This window comes from Anolis sagrei, chromosome 4, assembly GCF_037176765.1.
Source record: "Anolis sagrei isolate rAnoSag1 chromosome 4, rAnoSag1.mat, whole genome shotgun sequence".
NCBI classification, from domain to species: Eukaryota; Metazoa; Chordata; class Lepidosauria; order Squamata; family Dactyloidae; genus Anolis; species Anolis sagrei.
Window position 1 is genome coordinate 36,130,248 of NC_090024.1, and position 14,634 is coordinate 36,144,881.

At 37.8% G+C, this 14,634-nt stretch overlaps 1 protein-coding gene across 1 annotated transcript in view; it reads right to left on the reverse strand.

Moving 5' to 3' along the window:
• RIPK2 (receptor interacting serine/threonine kinase 2) overlaps positions 1-14,634 on the reverse strand; it is a 30,222-nt gene that overhangs the window by 4,894 nt on the left and 10,694 nt on the right. The window contains exons 2-10 of the mRNA XM_060775572.2: positions 13,136-13,289; positions 11,867-12,022; positions 9,783-9,931; positions 8,702-8,751; positions 7,817-7,978; positions 5,003-5,088; positions 4,740-4,835; positions 2,327-2,417; positions 190-357 (exon numbers count right to left, since the gene is read on the reverse strand). Coding sequence (XP_060631555.2) covers positions 190-357; positions 2,327-2,417; positions 4,740-4,835; positions 5,003-5,088; positions 7,817-7,978; positions 8,702-8,751; positions 9,783-9,931; positions 11,867-12,022; positions 13,136-13,289 — 1,112 coding nt within the window. The remainder of the gene's footprint in view (positions 1-189; positions 358-2,326; positions 2,418-4,739; positions 4,836-5,002; positions 5,089-7,816; positions 7,979-8,701; positions 8,752-9,782; positions 9,932-11,866; positions 12,023-13,135; positions 13,290-14,634) is intronic.

Sequence of the window (14,634 nt, forward strand, 5' to 3'; positions counted from 1 at the left end):
CTGTTCAGCAGTGGAACTCTCTGCCCAGAGTGTGATTTTCCTGCTTTTTTGCATTCTTATGTTTCCCCATAACTTATACATTACTGAATTAAATTGAAAACATGGAACAGTGTGCTGTATTAAAATATCCTGTTAATAAACACCCAAACTCATCATTACGTGTGGGATGCAATGATCCCACCTGTGTACCTGAATTGTTTCCTTGTGATTGCAGCAGGTGTGGCATAGAATTGGATGAATTGGAGCTGCTTGCATTGGAAGAAGAAGAGCTCTGTAAGGACATGTTGGGAGGAGTGTCCTGGCGCAGTGGAAAGAGGCTCAGCAGTGTGCGTGGTTCACCTGAAGCATCGTCACTGCCTTTGATGAAGAAGAAAATGTGTTTTTAATTTAGTTTTACAGTAAGCAAAAAACAAGCACAGAACCAACATCAAATCAATTTGCCATTTTGCATCTATCACCATGGATCCAAAGAACTATTTTGGTTGTACAGTCAGCCCTCCACATTTGTGGGTTTCAGTTTTGCAAATTTGATTATTTGTGGATTTGATAAAAAATGCTGTCTTTAGGTCCTCCTAGGTAGTGCTCCAGATGTTGCTGAACTGTCAGATTTCTTCACTATGGGTTTTGCTGTCTGAGGGCTGCTGAGAGTTGCAATCCAACACCTTTGGGAGGACTGCATGTTTCTCACTGCTGAGAAGCAGCTGACTATTAGGAAAAAAAACAAGTTCAGATGCTATGAAATAGCTGAAAAGGAAAATGATGGGAAAAGCCACCTGTTTAAAATAATTATCAGTGTTTCTGTGAAGATTGTAACATAAAATGATAAGAGTTAGAAGAGACCATAAGGGCCATCCAGTCCAACCCCTCCCATCATAGCACACAGAGATTGTTCTTATTTAGGTGTTTTATAGGCCAAAGATATCCCATGACTGGCATTTAACTCCCAATTCAAAGTATTTTCATTCTTTAGAAAAGGGTGAAAAATGTAAAGGATTCTCAATACTTCAAAATATCCAGTCATGACCAGAAATGTATGGAAAGGTAGAAGGCAACCTCCCCTGCTCCCGTGTTCCCCCCGGTGAGTACTAGAGATTTCATTTGAAAATGCTGGGATCTGTCTTGTCATGGGATCTGCCTGGGATTTGACAGGCAAACTGCCATGTCTATACATAGTTGGGGCAGAAAATCACACAGATATTTTTTCTTTCTTTTTTAAAAAACATTTCAAAGAACAGCAAAAGTGAGGCTTGTTCAAACAAAGTAGCATTTCAGAGCTTTAGTGTTGCAAAAATTAACTATTCTTGCTCCTTTTACTTAAGGACAGTCTAGATCTTTTTAGAAATAATTTGACAAGAATTTAAACTTTGTGTCTTTGTCTTGCCATTTTAAAAAACTTTTTAAAGCACTGAAAAATAGCAAAAAAGCCAGGACATGTTACTTTTTAATGGTGCAATGAAAAATGGCAGTGAATTGCTTTACAAGCCCCGCAACACTAAGAAGTGTTTTGAGGGGAAGAGAAGGCGCTATGCCTTGTTTACCATTGTATTTCACTAGTATGTATACTAGCCTAGGTTCTGTGGCTAATAAAGTCCCTGATTTCATCTCTACTTCACTGAGTAGAATAGAAAAAGAGTTAAGTAACATTAACATATAGAACAAATTCCAATCTTGTTTGTTCAGAGGTGGACAGACAGGATAAACCTGCTGTATTATCACAAGCCCTAAAGCTTTCCGCTTAGAACTCCTACTCCTCGTTCAACCAGTCTGAGTCCCTTTGGTTTGTGCTTGCACACATCTCTGCAGAATAATGACATAATGGTCTGATGTGCTATACATGGCCCGCTGTATACCTATTAATCACCGAGTGAATCATATGCACCAAGTATTATCAAATGTCTGCTTTCATAGTTTGAACAACAAGCCCAATATATTCTTCTCATTCATGTTGGTTCAAACCCTGCTATTAACATTTATTTAAAAGAAAAGTACTACTTAGGGCCCTTCTACACAGCTACATAACCCAGAATATCAAGGCAGATAATCCACAATATTTGTTTTGAACTGGGTTATCTCAGTCCACACTGCTATATCATCCAGTTCTATGTGGATTTTATACAGCTGGGTGGAAGGGGTCATAGTTTCACTGATGAGGAACAAGTGCCCCTCCAGATCTTCTTGGAGTGCAATTCCAACCTTCACCATTGGCTATGCTGTTTAGGATGATAGGAGTTGGAATCCAACAACACCTGCTCTATGTCTAAAATGAAGTTGCAACTTTATTCATACCAGTCATTACTCAAACCTGTACCAGTTCTGAAATGCATACCATCTGAGAGGACATTGCACTGTTTCGACATATCTGAGAGAACACTTGGTTGATGACATCTGTTGCTCTGGGATCTCAAGCCACAGGCTTCCTGGAACAAAATACAGTCACATAGGGAACAGATGGAATCAATGCCATTTTCATCACTTGCCCCTTTCCCCACAAAACTTTCTTTCTGCACCTAGAAGCAAGTTATGAAAACTCTCAATGGGACATGGATATAGAGGAGAATGAGGTATGAACCTCTTGGTTCAGCAAAAATTCTCCATTGAAAAATGTACTTTTGGAAGCAACAGTCAACATTCAGAACTAGAAAGAACTTCTGCCTAAAGCCTCGATGTAGTGCAGCTCATTAGTGTAAGCTAGATGGTTCTCATTTATAACTTTCTATATTCCTAAAGGTAAAGGTAAAGGTAGTCCCCTGACATTAAATCCAGTCATGTCTGACTCTGGGGTGTGGTGCTCATCTCCATTTCTAAGCCGAAGAGCCAGCGTTGTCCGTAGACACCTCCAAGGTCATGTGGCTGGAAAATAGAATCTATATTCCTACTCATGCTATTTCCTTTTCTTTTATCTGTTTTTTAAAAGTGTCTTGTAAGGGGGGGGGGGGGAGAGACCAAAACTAGAATAAAGTGCTTTTCATATATAAATTTCCTTCTATAAATATTTTTTCTTTTTAAAAGTCAGGTACTCAAAACATTATTCCTTAACATATCTGCCCAGATTTCAGTCAAACATATTGTCAAGTAAGTACACTGAAAATGACAATGCAGGTATTTTACATCAGTCTGTGGAATATTTAAAATATTTATGTATGAAACCAAAACTTTGGTCCAAATCTTCACCCAACTAGAATCAACCCACTAAATGTGTTTTATTTATTTAAAAGTTGATTAGCTGATATAATGGGTCTACTCTAGATAAAGCCCCATATTGCAATACCTTGCAGTAAATGAAATTTAAGAGGAGTTGGTTTTTAAAAAGCCAGCATGGGCTCTAAGAGCTGCCAGGTAGACTCTCCTCGCAGTCCTGCCACCGTCACAAGCATGGCTGCTGGGGAGGACAGAGAGGGTCTTCTCGATGGTGGCTTCCTGGCTTTGGAACGCCCTCCCCAGGGAGATTAGACAGGCCCTACATTGTCCTCCTTTCATAGGGACCTGAAGACATGGCTCTTCAAACAAGCCTTTGAGAATGTCTAGTCCTTAGTTGTCCTGTGAAGTAGTCGCATATCCTTGCACTTCATCCCATGCCTTCTCTCCATTACTGCAGCTTGCACTTATTTCATTCCTATTTACAGCTTGGCCATGTTTACAGCAACTTATTGCCTCAGGTTGAGGACCACAGTTTGATTGAGTTTGAGTTGATGTTTTATCTGCGCATGTGTTTTATTTTATTGTATTTTATAGTTTACTTCATTTTTTTGTTTTGTTTTTAGGCACTTTGTGCCACCTGTAAGCCACCCCGAGTCTCTTCGGGGAGATGGTGGTGGGATATAAAAATTAAGTTGTTGTTGTTATTGTTTACTTATACATTGACATGAACTGGTTTACACTGTGACTCTCCCTATATATACCAATATTGCTGGTGTAACTTGTTACACTTCATTTTAGGCTTATGTATGGTTCCATTATTTGAAAAGTGAGTACTAATTATTCCACAGGAACAAAAAGCCATGAACTCTCTAATGAGTGGGCAACCTTTGGGTATCCAATCTTCACCTGGAAGGCATGTATGAAATCACATCTTTCTTCTCTCTTGCATGAATGAAATCGCATCTCTCTACTCCACCCAAATGACTCACAGCTCCACAAGTGCTTGTATATGATTTATTGGCCCCCAAATCGAACTTCCTTACATGACTTCCTTACATCACAGGCAGAATGTATACCATTATTCCCAAGTGAGACTTAAAGATACTAAAGAAAACGACTACCTCGAGAAGGCAAGATGTTTTTGCACATGAACTATTTCTAGCAATTTTCTCATTTCCCTTGTAGTCCTAATGCCCTCCAGGGACATTCCAATACAGATTTGCATTCTCTCTGTACCCATAATTATAAATGGTATGAAACAGGACAATGTGTCCATCTAGTTAAGTGCTCTGCCAGGTGGGTTCTTTCCATGTTGCCTGGACATGGTAGTAATGGATTTTCTGAAACTTTCAGTGCATAAAACATGTGGTCAACCAGAATGATATGAGTTGAATGCAATAGGATAACTGAAGGGATAACTATCCTCTTTTATGTGACTTTGATAATATGTGACTTTTAATATCTCAAAATAATGGAAAGGTGGAGAGTAATCATCCATTTGAAGTAATTTAGAGTTTTCAAGAAGGTATTATAAAATCTAAGGAAAAGCAAATATTGTTGGTGATTACAATGATAAAAACAGCAGGAGCAGAAATTATTACCTCTTGTAGACTAAAATCCAATGGTATATTTAGAGATACCGATTGATCGTTAGATGTGCTGCTCGGGAAGTGAAGGCACCGCCTTTCGTATTCAGACTGAAAGAGATATTTGCAAGATTGTATCCATCAGCATGGAACTATGGTAATAGGGGGACATCCCTACTACACTATTTCTGGCTTCAGTTACTTTGTGAGCATGTTTCACTTTACAGGCAGATAATTCCCACCTGGGTATTTTAAATTAGGTAATAATGAATACTTACTTTGGCTTTCTTCAACTGTATCACAGCTTGAAGCATAGGTATCTCATCAAAGGTTCTCAGGATAGGTTCAAGCTCTATTAAGCATTCTAAACAAAGAGAATAGTACACATAATTCTATAGCATGAGATTTCCAACAGGAAAAAATGCTGAATTATGAAACTACGTTTATGAAAAGGGCTTAAGCACATGCACTGTAAAGAGCATGGCAAGCACCATGCTAAGCACCATGGATCTGATAATCCCTGGAAAACACTACACTATTTTTTAAAATTTATGAACTGTCTTTCACCCACATGGGATATTAGGGCAATGTAAACAAAGCTATGAATGAACAAACTGCAATAAAAACACCAAACAAAAAAAAAATGAACAAACTGACATACAAACACCGGGGATTCACAAAATAAGATGATTTAATACCGTTCAACCAGTAAACTAGCAACAACAACAACCTATTATTATTATTATTATTATTATTATTATTATTATTATTATTAAATAGAACATGAGATTTAAAATATGCCTGGGAAAAGAGGAATAATTTAGGCATGTGCAGAAAAGGGAATGTAGATCTGGTATGTGTTAACAGCTATATTGTAATAACATTTATTAATTATTTAATTTATAGGATGCAGAGCACCTGCATATATACGACAGTCAACCGAGGAGAAGATTGGATCCTGATGTGTCACATTATTAACTGAGCAAAACATAAATGATTAGTTTCCTAGTATGTAAAGTCCAGAGGTGTGCATTTTTTTGTTTGTCCTAATAATTTGGATTAAATTTGTACTTGTGAGGCAATAATATCCGATATGTGAGAATGGCCCATGCCAAAAATTTAAGTATTGAAACTTACCCCATACTTTTTCGTTTTAATTTTGTAAATCTCAGAAGGCTCCCAAAGTCAGTTTCATATTCAGGGCAAGGAAGCAAAGCAAAGCCAAAAAAGCTGCCTTTCCTCTGTAAATTAATGGAGTCTCGGCATTAGGAGTGGGGGAAAAGAGGGAAGAGTGTTTTCTGGGAACAGCACAGAATTCTGGGAAATGTAGTTTGGGAAGGGAGGAGCTTTATGCCAATTCAAAAGGCCCTGCCCTAAACTACATTTCCTAGAATTCATCAGCATCAGAAAGCACCAATCAGAATAGCACAGAGAGAGATTTATCCTTCCCTGTCAACAGCCAGCCACAGCCACTTCCAATAAATGTTGACTCTGCAAAGAGGAGGATCGACTGATACTTCTCTAGTAAGTAAGTCAACCTAAGTCTGAAACTACCTGAAGCACACAACAACAACAACAACAACAATCTTATCTTATCAGCCAAAAGCAGGGCCACACTTCCCATTGAAATATTAATAAGTTTATATTTGTAAAAATTATTATTCATTTTAATTATTGTATTGTTTTTAAGTGTTTTTGCACTACAAATAAGATATGTGCAGTGTGCAGAGGAATTAATCCATGTTTTTTTTCAAATTATAAACCAGCCCTCCAACAGTTTGAGGGACTGTGACCTGGCCCTCTGTTTAAAAAAGTTGGACGACCCCTGGTCTAGATGAACCTTGATGATGTATTACTATGATTTTGGTTCCTAATTGGTTCTATCATAGAAAGGTGGGGAAAGTTAATTAAACTGCAAAAACTATGTCTTTGTGGGAGGGACATCATGCTATAGCACATTTTGCTTTGGTGAGTCTCCACCTGTTTAATCTCAGAACTACTAGATCCTGGTATCCTTGTCAGGGAATAGGTTATATAGATAAAAATATTTTGATGTATGTCATGATATCTCTATGAAAAATACCTAATGACTAGAAGTCATTCAGAAGTATGTCCCCTTGAAACTAAAGATGAGTAAGTGTAGATTGAATTGCGGCTTCACTGTTGTACTATACATTTTCATTTCATAAACAAAAGTGGTAAGATCAAAATCTATGTAAAAACAAGACAACAACAAAACAGATGACTGAGCCTAACTAGAATGAGCAAATTGCTTTGCAAAGTCAGGGGGGAGGTATTTCCCCAAAGTTTCCCCATTAATGTCAAAATCATGATGCAAAAACTTGGAAAACAAGTTGTTGAAGAAAAACCAAATATGACTCACAGAAAAGACTACAATTTTGGTAAGTACAATTTTAAGTTTTAAAACTTATTATTGCAAAAATGGAGGAAGCAGAAGGGCAGTCCGGACAATTTCCACATTTCATATATGACAGCAAACCAATTTTCACTTATGATTGAAAATGTCAATAAGTGGATCACATCATGGAAAGGGGAGAAGGAGAAAAATTGAAATCGAATAGGTTGATCACATCATGGGGAGGGAAGGAGGAGAAAAAATTGAAAACTAATATTAACTAATATTAGTAAAATAAATTAATGTTAGATAAGCATTAAAAAGAACAATGAAACAAAAACATAGGGGGCAGTGAACTAAAATTAAGAAATTTGAAAGCTTAGTAGAGCAATGATTTAACTGTCTCAATCTTGTACAAGAGAGTGCCCTATGCATTACCTAGAGCAGTGGTGGTGAACCTATGGCACACCCACATGCCCACTTGCTTGCCCGCCCGCTTGCCCCCCTCCCCACTCACTTGCTCACCTTTCAGCTGGTTTTGGATTGTGGTTTGGGCACTTGGTTTCTAAAAGGTTCACCACCACTAATCTAGAGTAAGGATTTTACAACAGTGTTTGCACTACAGAACTCATATAACTAGATGCGGCTCAATGTGTACGCTTTAGCAATAGAGGCAAACATTTGTAGCCATATAGGTAGTAATACCTACTTAACTATTGCATCCTTTAGCACTCACTTGAAAAAGAAGGCCTTTCATCTGGATTTTGTGCCCAGCCAGATTCGATTAATGACAACATCAGCCCTCGATGAGGAATGTCAAATGGCAGATATTCTTCACTGGTGTCTGGACGCCTTCCTTGTGACACACTAAACATAATCTGCAAGGGGTTTATAACATCTGTCAAAGTAGATATTATGCACTTATTAGAAATCCAGAAGATTTCTTATCCAGTAGAGAAAATACAAGTGAATACTGAAAAAATGCTTGATATTTTAGTTTATACCACAGGCAGTCCCCAAGATACGAACAAGATAGATTCTGTAGGTTTGTTCTTAAGTTGAATTTGTATGCAAGTTAGAACAAGTACATTTTTAAGTGTAACTCCAATCACACACACACAAACATACATACACATGCTTTGGATAGTGCAGGGAAGGGCTAACACCTCTGTGGTGCTTATCATGTTGTCTGAGCCACTGTTGAGAAAATTTCACTTCACTTTCTGTCCCTGTGATAACTGGATTTTGAAAAAAAATGTCTTGTTGTGGACACATAGATTGGTGATAAAGCTTCAATGGCGACACCTTTTCCCCATGAGAACTCCTTCAGGAATAAATTTCCTTTCTGAGTGGAAGATTTCTCTCACTTGCTGTTGACTTACACCCTGTTCTTAATTATGAGTTTTTTGTAAGTTGGATGTTTGTAACTTGGGAGACTGCCTGTATATCACCACTAAAGCTCTTATTGAAAAAGTACATGATTTTTTCCCCTACCTCCCAAGCTTTCTGGAAAAGAACAAATTGCATATATATATATATATATATATATATATATATATATATATATATATATATATATATATGGTCATATGATAAATGAAAATAAAGAAAAGAATCTGACCTTCAAATGGCTGTTTTCTTGACATTACTTCCCACATGATAATGGCATAACTGTTCAAGGTAAAAACAAAAACAAAACAAAACATATTAAATAAGCTAGTTCCATATTATTTGCCAAAACAAAAATAACCATCCTTAAATTACAATTTTTAAATGAATTCTGTCTCATTTATTTAGAAAGGAGAATAATGTCTAATATTCAATGACAGCTCAAAAACCGGTTGGCTCAATGGGGCAATCCTATATCCATCTGAATCATCTTATCCAGTGTGATATTGAAATTGGATGCATCAGCACCAGGCATGGGCAAACTTTGGCCCTCCTGGTGTTTTGGATTTCAACTCCCACAATTCCTAACAGCTGGTAGGCTGTTAGGAATTGTGAAAGTTGAAGTCCAAAACACCTGGAGGGCCAAAGTTTGCCCATGCGTGATCTACACTGTACAATGTAAAATTAATGCAGTTTGACATCACTTTAATTACCATGGCTCTGTGCTAAGAAATCATAAGCTTTGTAGATTTATGAGGCTGAATACTCTTCAGAAAGAAGGCTAAAAACTGCAGATTTCATGATTCCAAAGAACTGAGTCATGGCATGTCAAACTGCATTAATTCTATATTGTAGATGCAGCCCCTGAAAACATATAGACATATATATAGACATATAGACATGTATATCACTGTGCAAAATTAGTCCTTCTGTTGAAACAGGGTTTTTTTCATGACTTCTGGTGTGAGAGAATTGGCTGTCTGCAAGCACGTTGCCCAGGAGACACCTGGATGTTTTGATGTTTTACCATTCTTGTGGGAGGCTTCTGTCATATCCCTGTATGGGAAGCTGGAGCTTATCCATGCTCTCCCTCAATTTGAACCTCCAACCTGTCAGTCATTCGTTCTTCTGGCACAAGAGTTTAACCCATTGCGCCACTGGGGCAGTGATGTTGGATTTAAACTTCAGGCAGGAGACTAAAATAATTCCAGATTTGAGACTTTGATATGGTAAACCCCTCAAATTCCACTGTGTTGAAAACATTGTCCTTTACATTTTGAATGTGTGTAAGTTCTGAAATAAAATATAAATACCTGTATATATCATGTTTTACACTGGCACGTCTGCAATGATAATCTTCAGGTGGCATGTAGATGATAGTCCCTCCCTCAGGCATTGACTTCTCACTTCGTGACAATGACATGGAGACCTTGCGCCATTGAGACAAACCAAAATCTGCAATCTGAAAAAAGATGGGAGAGGTAAACAAATGCAAATAAGACTAAACAAGAATGATTATATTCACTGAATTTGAGCCAAGGTTTTATTCTCATGAACAAAAGAAAGTATGTTTATACAGAATGTGTCTTTCTACTAGGTCATTATTTCAAAACACAATAGGAATAAAAACGCAGGGAGAGATGAACAAACTATGGCTGGATCTGCACTGTTATAGAATCTAGTTTTAGAATGTGTATTAGCTGCATTGAACTGGATTATATCCATCTACACTGCCCTATAATCCACAAATAAACCAACAGTTGGTTTGCCCCTAAACCTTCCCAATTTCAGCAGGCCGACTTAGGGACAAACATTCTTCCCTGCTGCAATTCTTCAAGAGAGTAATAATCCATTTTCTGTAAATCAGCCAGGTATCTACCATGAAAATCCAACCTACCATCTACCAATTTCTGTTTCAGAGATAGACACATAGTGTATCCTTCTTTGGTACATTGGAACAAACAAAGAAGGGTACAGTTCAAAGCAAATCTTTATTATGCTTTCCTAAAGCATGAGACAGGCTAATAGAGTAAACTAAGTCCTATGTATACAATGAACTATATCCTGTTTAGTCCTAACTAGAATGGATTTGTTCAATCGATGGGATTAAACTCTGTGTTGACACATCATTCAACAGTTGAGTGAATAAGTCTACTCTACATTGGGACTAGCCAATAGGATGTCAACCTACATTTATTTATTTACCACATTTATATCCCATCCTTCTTACCCTGAAGGAGACTCACTGAATGTATGCAGACACCGAATGTATGTACTAAAGTAAAGTACACACATCCGGTGTCTTTTAAGCACATATGTAAAGCAAAACTGTTCTTCTGATTCAGCTCACCTACAAGAACAAGATCTTACTCTCAATCATTTCCTCATACCTCCTACAACTCCAATCCAGACTGTACCTTAGTTGCTATCTGGAGCCAATCTGCTTTTGTACAACTAGTTCAAGCATGAATTTCATGCTTAGACTTAGGCCCCATTTCCAAGATATCTCATTATTTACACACATATATACAAATACAGATATTCCAAAATTGAAGAAATCCGAAATACTTCTGGTCCCAAGCATTTTGGAAAACAAATACTCAACCTGTTCTGATTTATTACATTATTCACCATTATAAAAATATGTTCCTCTCCTATCTTAGTAGCTTCAGACTGTTGAGGCTACTACTTATTAATAACCTACTTATTATTTACTGAGAATGTTCTGAAAACTCTGTGTAACCATTTATACAGAGAAAGAATAGATCTGTTCAGTCAATGGGATTTAACTCTATATTGACACATCATTCAACAATTGAGTGAATAAGTCTACTCTACATGGGACTTGCCAACAGGATGTAAACCTTTGTGTACTAAGCAAAAATTATTTTCTGCACACTACTCAGATTTAAATACCAAACTAAGCTGCATCCAAATTCTAAATTTAAGAGGACAAACCAGTAGCACAATTTAAAACTGGTGCATTTCCCACAAAGACTTTGTAGCACTGTATGTCAGTACTTGATATATAGCCAAATTAAATGACCCTTACATTTAAAAATGGAATGTGGACAAGCTTTTCATTCATTGAAGCTCTTCCTTTTTTTTACTTAGAAAACCAAAATGGGTTCTTACTCCTCAGTGGTGGAAATGGCCTCAGCAGAATGTAGCCAAGGACTGATGAAATCTCAGATGGCTATCACAGGTCAGACTTAGCAGTGCAATGAAAGATGTGGCTTCACTTCCTTTTTGGGTTTTGCCCCTTTGTACAGTATTTGTGGTTTTGAGCAGTTTCATTTCTCTCAGATGGAAAACCTTTTCTTATGCAAAACCCTACCCTCAAGGTACGCACACTCCTAGAATTGTAGAAAAGCGCAGAATAGAAAACCGGTCATACCTTAACATGAAAGTCACTGTCAAGTAAAATATTTTGGGTCTTCAAATCATGGTGTAAGAGTGGAGGTGTCATATTGTGAAGGTAATTCACTCCCAAGGCAATTTCATAAAGTATGCGAAACCTTAGTGACCAAGCAATGTCAGGATACACATTTTTCTATATAGATATAAAAGGAAGATTAAACAAAAACATAGACAATTATTTCATTTGAATTTAGAACAAAGGCAATGCAAGGCCATGCTAACCCCAATGTATCACCCTATATTCTTCTCTCCCTATAAAAACTTGCCCAAAATTCAACATGCTTGGAGGAGGATTTTTTCTCAGTTCCACCAGTCATAGGTACACATAAAAAACATAAAAGGTCCTTCTAGGTAGCTGCTCTACATTTATCATAATTCCATATATTTTATAATGGTTTTAGATTAGTATTTTTGGATAAGATTGCATATTTCAGTTGTATTTTAACATATGCTTTTCATCTCATATTAGATGAAAAGCAAGACATTAAGTCAGTATACCTAACAACTGATGAAGTCTTGTTGAAACAAAGAAGTTTTACATCTACCATAGACCCTTGTTGTTCACTGAAATTGGGTCCAACCCCCACCGATGGCAAAATCGATGGATTTCAAGTACCAAGATATGATAAGAGGCAGTAAGGTGGCCCTTTATGTAATACGGTGAAATCAAGATTTGCTTTTTGTATTTATTTTTAAAAGAAATTCCAGCCATGGATGGTTGAATCAGTGGATGAAGCCCAACTGAATTCTGTAAAGCAACCAGATATTCAACAGCTATTTGCAGTAAGGATAGAGAACATGTATGATATAATCTTCATGGTCAATGACAAGGGATTGTGGGATCTATGGTTCAAAACATCTAAATGGCTAAAGGTATTCTTCCCCACTATAAGTGGTCAACAACAAATTATACACTCCATCAATGTAAGTTGACCCTTCCTTAATCACCTGTTTTAAACTAATTGGCTGGTAAAAAGGCATGACCAGGAGGTGTAGCCTACTGCAGGGTGTCTTATCTTAACAACCAGTAAGAGCAGTGGTTCTCGCCCTGTGGGTCCCCAGGTGTTTTGGTCTACAACTCCCAGAAATCCCAGCCAGTTTAACAGCTGTTAGGATTTCTGGGAGTTGAAGGCCAAAACATCTGGGACCCACAGGTTGAGAACCACTGAGTAAGAGGAACTTCCTCCTAAGCTTCCTAAATGACAAGGGGCTTAAGAATTATGCTGTTTACATGGCTCATACTTACCGCATGCAAAAGTTGATTCAGTGACCCATTTGGCATATATTCCATGATAATGCCCAGAAATTCAGGCTCATTGCAAATTCCCAAAATTGGTAGAACGTAACTGAACCTTGCCTGATGTAAAATTTCAGCTTCCTTTAAGAGATTGGCCCTTTCGCTATGAGGGAAAAAAAGACAAAACAGTTTTGCAATTACATTAAGAATCTAAAGATATGCAATTTGACATTATTTTCCTTTTATAAGAAAGACAAATTCTCATAGGAAAACTAAAGGTCATTTTGAGGCAGTACCGTGTAAAGACTACACTGTGTGGGACAACAGCAGTGGAAATAACTACTGATGCTTTGATGTTTATTTATAACAATGTATTCATTTTCTTTCTGTATAAAAGCATGCTCAGGGACATAGGCTGGGATGGGATGGGATGATGGTGAAGCAGAATGCCTTGTCACTGCTATCCTGAGTCATCTGCATGCCTCAAGCAACCCTAAACACGTCTTTCTAGAGTGGACTAATTCTTCAATGCTTGTTTCTTAGGAGTTCTTATGGTCTATCCAGACAGGGCTTTAAACATGGGAGCTCCTATTTCAAAAAGGGGAGGAGGTAGCTAGACAACGTCAGCGCTAAATGCACACTGATTCGGATAACCTGAGGGAAACCGCAGGATAAAAAGGTCCCCCTTTACCCCCTTTCTGCCTGAAAGATGCACATCCTTCTATGTCTGTGTGACCCTGCATGCCAAAAATATATGTTTTCCTCCTCCCCAACCCATGGAGACTGCTTGAGCTGATTTCCACCCTTTTTAAAAAGCCCAAAACAGCTGATCAGCTGATTGAGCTGTCAAATAGATGCATAGCGGATTGAAAGGAAGAATGAATGGAGAGCCAGTAGAACTCTCTGAAACTCTTTATTTAACACTGTAAAGACTGTGAGCAGAGCTTTAATAAATAATCAGGGGAAGGGAGAAATCTGGTGGAAGTTTTTTTAAAAAATTCCTCCATTATGCACTGATCCATATATTGCACATGCGAATACACTTGCATTTATTATATTTGCATGTGCACATAAACAAATCAGCACGTAACCATATATGTGTGTGTGTGTGTGTGTATATATGTCTCCTGTCCACCCTCCATTTTATCCTGAGACACAGAATGGCTGTGAGGATGGCAGGGAAAGAAAGCCCAGGACTGGCAGGTCTATGTGGGGACTTGCTCTGAGGTCCCCCCCCCCTTTTGCCCCTTTTTAATCCCACATTTTGGCACTGTTTGGAAGCACCCTAGGAGTAAAGGAATGGGTTGCCTGAAAACCTACATATTAAAAAGCCACAAGCAAGTTCACTTCAGCCCAAGGGCCGAAAGAGCTAAGCAGTGAAGAACCATAGAGCTGAAAAAGGCTATCATGGCCATCCAATCCAACCTGACCATGCCATGCAGAAATATATGAAGTACTCCTGCTAGATTGCCATTCAGTCTGTTTAAATACCTTTAAAGGAGGTTGCA